General features: G+C 34.7%; 1 protein-coding gene across 4 annotated transcripts in view; it reads right to left on the bottom strand.

Annotated features, from left to right (window-relative positions):
* Positions 1–4,338: 4,338 nt before the first annotated feature.
* Positions 4,339–10,794, bottom strand: part of LOC119647454 (calcium-binding mitochondrial carrier protein SCaMC-2) — a 74,926-nt gene continuing 68,470 nt past the window's right edge. For 3 of the 4 annotated variants that reach the window (XM_038048386.1, XM_038048383.1, XM_038048385.1), the window contains 3 exons: positions 6,997–7,155; positions 6,091–6,658; positions 4,339–5,974 (listed from right to left, as the gene is read on the bottom strand). In XM_038048386.1, coding sequence (XP_037904314.1) covers positions 5,781–5,974; positions 6,091–6,658; positions 6,997–7,155 — 921 coding nt within the window. In that variant the 3' untranslated portion in view covers positions 4,339–5,780. Of the gene's footprint in view, positions 5,975–6,090; positions 6,659–6,996; positions 7,156–7,418; positions 7,741–10,794 lie in introns of those variants that run through there. The other variant, XM_038048384.1, reaches the window with a different exon arrangement.

Here is a 10,794-nt window from a genome sequence, read left to right as displayed (position 1 = left end):
CACAGTTGTTACCAAACTTGTTTTAGTTTCATTTGTAAACGATGCGCTCTGAAATCTATTTTATCCACTTCCAGTTAAGAAACTCGTTCGTTGAAAAATTAATAGTTAATTCAAAAAGGACTTGCGGATGACAAAAAAAAAAGAAAGGAAACACAAACCATATAGATGATTTTATTTATTCTTCACCATAGATCGGCAACGTTTGGAAGAAGGTTAAAGCAATTTATCTTGTTGTTCAATTCTTTAACTTTTTAAACCAGTATTTTACTTGTTAAACATTAAACTTTCAGAACATCAAAAATAGTAGAAGACAGTATTAGGAAAAATTAATTGTAAAACCTTAAATAGTTTGAGAGTTGAATATTTTTTAACCTTTTTCTGAACTATGGCTTTTTAAGGAAATGTTGAAAGTATGAAGTCAAAAGTGTATAGTATATATTGTTTAGTAGAGTATCAGTAATAAATACTTCCGGCTTAGTACATTTTGAAATTTAAACTGTAAAAATTTTATATAGCAACTTGAATCTAACTACATTAATTTCTAGCCGAACGCATTAGAGCAGTAAAAAATGTATATCCAAAAAATATAGTTACATTTTACAAAATTTTGATCTATACTATAGTGAATTATAAAAGAAAACCTTAAACTAAAACTAGAAACCTATCGTAAATAACTATCAGCCGAAGAAAAAAACTAGAAAATAAATTGTTTCTACTGATTGAAAAAAAGCAATTCTTGCCTGGACGTTTATATAAGGTTTATTGGTTGCTTATAGTATCGACAACCGCCAGAAGGGATGTTCCCTTAACAAGGTATCAAATTAGAATACCTTCGTCTACCAATAACTGAAAAGCCATTACAAATAATTCCAAGCAAGAGAACCAAAGCCGTTCCAGGAATATTCTACTTGCAACAACTCAAATGGCAAGTGTCTGAGGACAGGTTATTATATTTAAAACTTTAAGAACTAAAATAAGGAACTAAGAAAGTATGAACTCAGAGTTTTTAAGTAGAAGTGAATAATGAATTCAATACCTAGGGGCTAAGCAACCCGTTTATCACATAAAAAGGTATAAAGAGAGAAGGTAGACATTTCGATCCTGCAGTATGCATACTTTTGCCCGTCCTATGTCTGCTACGGAAATACGGAGGGGACTTCTACATGGGATTGTGATTGGAGACATAATAAGAATCATTACGTTAACCCCAATAGCAGAAAATCTTGAAGAGGTCCCGCCCCTTCCATGACTAATATTCACCACTCCATGGTAATGTCCTGTATTTGGTAGGACCAAATCCACCTAATTTACTATGAACTGATGGAACCAAGTGAGACAATTATAGGCAATCGTCGAATTCGGTTGATTGTTTGAGGAGGGCATTAAAAGAAAAGCGTCCGCAATGCAACGAGAAATATGATAAAATTAATTTGGAGCATTGCGAAAATGATCAGAACTTTCTTGGAACCAGTAAAGTGGGAAGTCCCACCCCATATGCGGATTACCTATCGTAACTACTAAAGACAAGGTGTGTGAGGATGGCAACCAGGCTTCATGAACTCAGAGGCACCATTTAGACTGACAAAACAAACAAAAGTCTCAATTTACCTATTTATAAAAAAGGTGTCAAACTCTTTTACGAGAACCATCGCGGGATATTGTTATTGTGTACATATTGCAAAGTGCTGTCAAAAGTAATCGAGAGATGAGTCAACCCCTTCTTAAAAAATACTATTGGCGAGTACCGGGAGGATTCAACAATTCATCTTATATTCTCAGTGAAGCAGATACTAGAGAAACACTGGGAATATAACGTTAATGTCCTTGACTTCAGACAGACATGCGATAGTATAGATCGCTCCGTACTTTACAAAATATTGTCCGATTAGGCTCACCAGAGTGGCAATAAATAAAGCTAGCGACAAGTAAAGAAGTAAAGATACGGGTGATATGAATATCCTGGCACGATTGAGAAAGATTACGAAGGAGACCGTGGTATAGCTTGACGAAGTAACGAAGGAAGTTGGTCTAAAAATAAATGAAGAGTAGGCGAAATTCATTACGCAACCCCGAAGAAAGAAGCCAATCAGGCAAAACATGACACTAAACGATTATAACTACGAACAAGTCGACAGTTTTGTATACTTAGCCACAACTTTCACAAAAACCAACAACGAATTAGACAAAATCAACAGACGTATCATGTTTGGCAACAAACCATTTTAACTCGTACTGCCAATTTGAAAAAGAAAAAATAAAAATATACGCAGAAAAACAAAGTTCACAATATGACTCGGCCGGTCCTGTGTTTCGGCAGCGCAACGTGGCCGAAGAGCCTGCCCGGAATAGGCGACAAAAGAAACGTCGAATCCTTAAGAGAATTTTAGACCCCTGAGTGTGGACGGCGGATAACGAATGAGAAACAGACGGGAGAACTTATTGGACAACGCAAGTTATACCCTGTTTCCGAAATTAGAGGACGCGGCCACTTCATCGAGAAAAGTAGACTTCGGGAGGCCAAGGACCGTCCTCGGATGGTAGCTCCATAGAAAAGGAATATCACATATGCTCTTTTCTCCAAATGTTACTCTCTAGAATTACCACTTGTTTCTGGCTGCCCAGGTAGCACCTCAATTCTTATAATCAAAAATGGGTGACTCGTGCATTGCCTCAAAAGACGACGAGAAGTAGTGGTCAGTATCAGACAAATTTTGAAACAGAAATTTTTAACCAGTTTTCACGATAAACTGTTAAATGTCAAGAAAAACGGCGTCCAAAACCTGAAGGAAACTATTTCTTAACGTAATAATGTGCTATTATTAACAACATTTGACACCTAGATTTTAGTTTCGCGCACTATTTTATTTCTTTTTGGAGGAAGACAAAGGAGAATACACGTCAAAGCCGAATACGACCCAAATTGATCAGCTCCGAATCGGGGCTGGGAAAGGGTGATTTTCTGCTAAAATTGAAGAAGTCTGTCGGCAAAATGGGTGAAAATTTCCTCTGCAAGGCAGAAAATCCTTAGGAGAACAGACTCAAGTACGGACCAAAAGAGTGATACAAATCAACCCCAAGCATTGAGAGGCAGTGAATAACCTACTCCTACAGCCAGTCTATGGGAAGGAAATCGAAGTGATAAAAATCAGCGAGCTTTATCGCAACAACAGCAATGAGATGTAGCCCAAAAAATAACTGGCAGGGCGGCAATATAGACGTGTGGAAATCAAACTATTTAAGAAAGAATAAAGTTCCCGGAAGTCGAATTAGTCAGGGTAACAATAGCTGCCATTTACAGCTGCTGAACGCGACGATGTGAGGGAATGAATGCTTAATGTGTTGGTTGCGAATATGAGGTCTGAACCCCAAAATCAAAGGCAGCAATTTTAAACCTGAAGCTGAAAGTTGAGGCAGCAAAAGCAGTAGATCTACTATATATGCGGAGAGTCCTTAAATGTAAACCTTTCAATAGATCAAACATTCATCGCCCCATTGTGTTGTGGTTTAAATCATTCAGTGGAACCCACTATTCCAGAATGACCGGCGATTGGATCGCCCTGGAATTATATGCCGTAAACCAGCGCAGGAGTGCAAGCTTCTCGGAAAATCATGCATATTGCCTGGAACAGAGAATGATGGCGTGTAGATGATTTTGGCGGAATACACCATGGATAGAATTTTATGGCAAACGTTTCAAAACTACCGGATAAATTGTATGCCAGGCGATTCCGCATGCAACTCTCAGCAAAAAATGTTATGTAAATTTCTTAACCCTATAGCTGCCACAAGCATTTATTTTCATTGGTAAAAATATTGCTGCCTTTACCAAAATTATAATATCTCGCCGATATCTATCATCCAAAACACAAAAACATTGCATGGTATACGCATGTTATGTTATATTGATAGTGCATGAAAAGAGAAAGATAACATCATTGAAAAATCTGAAAAGCCAACAGAACTATAGAGTTGAAAGATACTGATAATAAAATTATCTATCTATATCTGGTCAAAAACCAAACAAAACAATCAAACCCCACAGGAAATTTAGCACGTAATACGAGAAGTTCATATTGAGGGAATGACGGAGTTACATTAGTGAAACAACCTTATATTGGAAGAAAATTTCCTCAGATAATTCTCCAAATGAGTAAAAGTAGTGCCAGTTAACCAAAAGATTAATTAAATAAGGTATTGCTCTAATGAACCCGTATGAGCAGCTAACAATTTGAGAAGAGATGTAATAGTGTATAATACTGCTTCCATAGCGAACTTTGATTCAAATAATCGAAATAAAAACGACCAACGACTACATCATCAAAATAAAACAAACAAAAATAAATTTCCAATTAGTATTTTTATTGAAGAAAAAATCAGAAGTGATAAATTATCACTAACAGGCAGAGCAAATAGAAAAATAATTTAGATCATATTCTAACGCAATAGGTATCAAAAAATTAAGCAGCAGTGTGATTTCATGTGGCATAACTTTCTTTCAAGAGAAATGAAAGTAGAAAACTAGGAAACAAAAAATCAAAATAATATGAAATAAATTATTACTGTGCACACCATACACTTAAAAAATTAAATGTAATTATATATTTTCAGTTATTCTTATTTATGAACGTCTATCATCGATTGTCTTTACAATATATAAGACAAACGTTTCGTTAACAGCCTCAGCAATAACAATATGGATATATTGTAATGTTTTGTGAATTATTTTGATCTTTCACTCTACTTCTTGTCTTATGCTAGTCTTATAAGAAATCCGATATTTCTGATCGTATGCACGTAAAAACATATCTATATCTTCAATATAAATGCAAACATAAAGGCAATACAATCGCGAATTTTCCTTGAAATAAGCAAAGAAATAAATCGCGTATTTTTAAATCGATGTTATTAAATTTCAAAATGGTTTAAGTTGTATACTTTTTATGTTTCTTTTAGCATTTGAAACAAAACTCAATTTTATGAATGTTTTTTAGTAATTAAGTTTTAAATTCAGAAATTTTTTAATAGTCACCACTAGATTCGCATTTTGCATTATTTTTAATACCTATAGTTCGTAGTATATTGTTAAATTATACACGTTCCATTTAAACTAATATAAATATTCAATTTTTATAGGAATAAAGGAAAATAAATACGAGGGGAAAATCACTTGAAAGGCATGGAATTGCATCTTTGACTCTGTTCTTAGCAGAAAGTAAGGCTGAAACTCGATATTATACTTGTAACATGAGCACGACCATTGCCTGCCGACATCTGTGTTTTGATCCGGAATCGACAGGACGTAGGCAGTAATTGCTGCAATAACTCAAAGCCAGTTTTATAGGTTTAGATTTTGCTTTGATATATCGAATTTTAAAGAAGACACCCATTTTTATTCATCGTTCACTCATATGTTGTATTGAAGGGGATGGTTTTCTTTAAGAATGAATATCTAAACTCTTCCCCATTGAGTGAACATTTTAAACAGATTTTGAATACCATTTTGTAAACGCAAGTTTTTTTTTATGCGACTGTAAAATGTATTGATGATATTTATAACGATTCCATTTTGGTTGGACATCATGTACCACAAATTTGTTAATAGTATTACATTGTGTATATCTGGTGTGGATTTTTATAGTTTTCATTTTTATAATTTTTCTATTTTTTGAAAATTCTTCATATACTGGCAATTAAGTTAAAATTTCCTTCTTTCAATAGAATTATATAAAAATAAAATAAATATTTCTTAATGGTACTCTTAGAACTAGAGAGCATTTCCATCACGTCATATTAACACCAAGGCCTCGACTTGAATACTCATAGACAACATAGCTTATCGAAACAGCTGGCAGGACTTTTATGAAGTTTGGTGTAATACCGCGGTAGAGGCCACTGATACCTTCCGTTCGTAGAATGTGTGAAAATATACCACGCATTGTATTGTGAGATTGCATGGCTAGGCCATTGACGACAACTGTAATGAGAAGAAATTTCGAATTTTTATTATGTATTTGAATAATACCCATTGGAGATAATGCTGGGGTTTTTTAGTGTAAAATTCGAAATCTAATTCAGAAAAAACATAATTACCTTGTGCTTGTAGTCGCGTCCGAACTAATGCCAAAGGATAAGAACACACTTGTCCCAAAGTGCTCGATGCACTTCCGCACGCCAGCAATACTAGAATGTTCGGTTGCGTCGTATTATGCGTACTCAGATATTTTCGTTTAAGCGTTTCATAGACAGCCAAATCGATACCAGCATACGGTACTATACCCAACATATTTGGAATGTAGCCGCGATAGAAGCTTCGCATGCCCTCATAGCGGTAAATCTTAACCATTGCATCAAGAATGCCTTTGTATTGACCTGTCTTTCGTAGAGCTAATCTGGTTTTAAGCACTTCTAGGGGATATATAACCGTCTGGCTAACGCCGCCTGCGACTGCTCCCGCTACAAAGCGCTCATATATCGACATCTGGCGTTTATCATTTCCTCGCAAGAAACGCTTGAATTGTTCATATGCAGCAAATTTAATAGCCGATTCTGGTGCAATTTTCAAAACATTAATACCGTTGCCTCTCCAAAAGCTTCTAATACCACCCTCATTTAGCATATATTTAAAACTATCTGAGATTCTTGTCTTTGTCGATTGCACCTGTAACAAATAGAATTCGATTATTAAATGGTGTCCGGAGAGTTTTTCAGCTTTAATGAAGTAGGAATCATCATTTTAAAGGTTTATGTGTTAAATATATCGAAATATCAAGAGAAAACGTGAAAATTTTAATTCAAACCGGTCATATTCAGACACAACTGGTTTGAACTTTTTTAAAAACATAATTTAAAGATGAAAATATATTTATATTTATATTTTTCTATTGGAAAAGCTACTCAACTCATATCAGCTAGAAATTATATGTTAGCGATTACTGACAAAAAATGACTCTAATTCCGATTTAGAATTGAATAAATAAATTACAAAATATATCTTACCTGTAAAAATACTTTTATCCTATCTAAAGGAGCTGTACATGTTCGGGATACTGCACCAGCAATTCCTCCAGCAGCCAAATGTCTCCACCACATCCCTGTCTGCATTTCACTTTGGGTGAAGTCATCAGGTACGTTCAAGTCTTCTCCAATATCGAGGTACTAGAATAGAAAAAAACACCAATGAATAAATTGACCATCTCAATATTTTCATTCTAAATTGATTGCAATTTCACGACAAGCCTTGCACTAGGAAGCAGAAAAAAATCCCTAAAGACCTCCACATGCTTTCGAGCTCCTCGCACGATTAGAATATAAAATATCCTTGTTTTTATCCATAATAAATAACAGCACACCAAGTATATTTCTTTCGATACACAAATTTATCCAATGCTATTAATTTACAATAAATAGAGCTCTCTTACATCAACAAGTTCTGCATTAGAAGAATTTTGTGGATCCCCATATCCAGTAGCTAATTGAACTGTTCGCCGTGGTTGAAATATACGTTTCCGTTTTGCATTTGATATTTTAGGCTTATGAACTTCTTGCATTATTTTAAAAATGATAAACAATTTAAAAACTCAATTGAAAAGGCTCTTATACTTCTAATCACTAAAGGGATTGATGGGAAAACGAACATTTTTCGTGGGTGCGTTTAATTAATCGCTAAGTGCCTTCCCCGGTGCTGATTTTTAAATTTTATTATGTTTTATTAAAATATAGAACTGCTCGGAGAATCAATTTATATTAAGAATCTTTTATTGAAAATGATTACTATTTAGATTTTGACTGATGGCTTAATTGATAAGTCAATGGTGACATTAGGTGAATTTTGAAATATCCACGAGAGTTTGATTGCATTTTACGAGAGTACATACTGTTGGAGGGGCTTTTTGTCCAATACTTTTATAATATTTAATAGTGCCATAGTTCAGTTTGGACCTTGACATTGGAAGCTAAGTTCATTGATATCCAACATACAAGCTACGACACAAATTTTTCTGCTATCAGGGGGGTTCAAGCGTCAACCTTCTGCTATTCTCAGAATATAGATTAAAATCATACCTAGCCGATTTGAGGGTTCCTTATTTTAAATTCCATGATAATTTATATACTTGGATAAAATACATAGGCATTTAGGGGCCCAACCATAACGATTTTCGGATCCAAAGCAATATAAGAAATACTTTCACTTAAGTGACTTAATTCTAATGAACTTTCTTACACTTCAGCATAAATAATTGATACGCCTACAGGTAAAATTCAATTTAAGGAAGTAAGCACAATACCAATATTGGAAGCTATTACCCACTCAAGGATATTTCAATCAATAATCATTATATTCCAATTTTCGTCGCGTGACTGACTTATATCAATTTCACGAGGTCAAAGTATCTGGCCATAAGGAAAAAATATCAAGTCAATAGCATGTTTCGGACTCCCAATAAGCATGCTTAAAGTCGACGATTATCGCAACTGAAAGATTATATGCTAACAGCTTGTAACCAGTTATTTTAATTGTCACTGATTACTGAAATGCTTCGTTTGTTAAAATAAAACAGCACAAGAAAATCGAGGTTACCTCGGAAAAATTGTTGCTCATGTAATTCGGATTTCGGGAGGACTTCTTAAAAAGTTTATGCACTTTAAACTCTAAGACAACTAGTCGTTCTTGCTTAGACAGTGAATTCCAACCATATGAAATCAAACTCTGAGCTTCTCTCATCGTTCTCGTGAGCAACAAAGTACGCTCAAAGAGAAGATTTGAATCAAAATAACCATACAACCTATTGACCATACGCGACTGTTCACGAGAAAAAAATGCTCTTCCCAACTCAACCATCGGTACCGATTGCGTATCAAAAATAATCCCCCATTCAATTAAGCAATCAAAATACCACAACTAAACTTGCCAACCATTTCTATTTTTTGGTTTTACGTTGTAAATATTTTAACATATGAACGTGTCAGGATTCTTAGCCAAATATGACCAAACGTTCTAAAAATCTGGCGCCAGATCAAAATGTCACATAAATTTTACAAGATTTACAACCCAATGAGATATAAAAGCATGTTACAGACATTAAATGCTTTCCGGGTAGTCAGACCAACTGACACTTCAATTTCAACCCATCCAACTCATTAACAAATAATTAATGAAAGTTGTATTTATTTGCAGTTGAGTCACATAACATGTTTAGGTAAGGTCCTCAATGTAATACGAAGCGTTTCTTCACTTACTTAATGAAAATGGCAATTTGAGTCGATAGTTGCTTGCATCAGAAATTCAAACAACCCAAAGATTGTTGTTTCTAAGCAGAGAACACCTAGACCAGGAAATCTCTGACCAATCTAACTTAAATGTGAAATATGATATGCAAAACCTAACAGTAAAACAAGATTTATTCTATCGAGCTTATATTATTAAGACACATACAATTGCAAATGCAGTTAAATAATCCACAATAAGTTTCTTATAATTGTTTAAATCATCATTAAATATTTTTTCCCACGTTATCTGCTCTACATTTTCCTTTCAGATAGCCACGTCTACTCCCATAACCGCCCACATCAATCACTATTCAAATTTTATCGGTTTGACGTCAATTGAAGTTGCGTCAAGTACTAGACTCTTTAAATTAAATTATTAACGTTAAACATGAGCAAAACACCTCTTATCGTTCATAAATGCTTATCAATGGATAAACAAGTCAGATAATACATTTTTATTTATTTTCAAAGGAGTTGGTGAACTTTAATAAAGGAAATGAGGCCATTATCAGAATATGCTCCCAAAGGTCATCTGCATATTGACAATTGTTGATGTGTTTATGTATACGTTCAGATCATCAGCTCGAAAAAAAAATCCATAAGAACTTGTTGATATTGTCTCATGAGCTTTCTGGAGTTTTCAAAACTATTTATTATTCACAAGTGTGACTTCCGGAACATAAACATCATGAAGATTTCAAAACAAATAGAGCGAATAATTTGAGTTATCAAATGGTCAACAGAAATACCAGACAACACGGTCAGGGAATCTAAATAATATTTAGGTATTTTACGCCAAGTGTAAAGTCCCATTGTTATGAATCATTTTGAGCCATCATCTTTTATGCGTCACAAAAGTGGACCAAAGCTTTTGTTTGCGTCTGAATCTGATTACGTAAAATTTTTAGTCACGGGAGACAATTTAGGTTCTTTTTTATGAAGATGCTGCTTACGTCTTCACGCACAAGCGTCCCAATGCCAAATAAACAAGACACACTTCATGGATTAAAAAGTGAAATCATGTGATTTCTGGACTAAAATCCTCCTCCGCATTCGGACCCAATGACCTTATCTTAGAAACGTGTGCACTCCAAATTTCCGATCAAAGCCGGGACATACCAGATTATCAGAAACATGTCTGACTGGCATACACTCGCTGTAATATGGGCAAATGAATTATAAGTGATAATAAGCGTGCTACAAACCAGTGAACTTGGAAGAGTCTAAAGTCCGCATACATTCGCTGTTGGATGCGATACTTTAGCCTATCTCAGTGATACACTTAGTGGCTAATAGTACGATAACCGACAGTTAGTAGTTTGAGCCAATTCTAATTTGCGCGTAGTTTATATACAATTGTGGGATACGTCAGCAATTTATGGAAGTTTTTCCTTGCGCTTTGAAAAGACGCAATGAATAACAAACGTAAATAGGTTCACTATAAAGGGGAAATCATGGAAGTGGTTACACGTGAGACGTGATGTTGCAACTTTCCATGATTTGAAATCAAACGTGAATAGTAAATTA

Source organism: Hermetia illucens, chromosome 2 (assembly GCF_905115235.1).
Source record: "Hermetia illucens chromosome 2, iHerIll2.2.curated.20191125, whole genome shotgun sequence".
Classification (NCBI taxonomy): Eukaryota; Metazoa; Arthropoda; class Insecta; order Diptera; family Stratiomyidae; genus Hermetia; species Hermetia illucens.
Note: the sequence above shows the minus strand (reverse complement) of the source record. Positions and strands in the feature narration are given on the sequence as shown.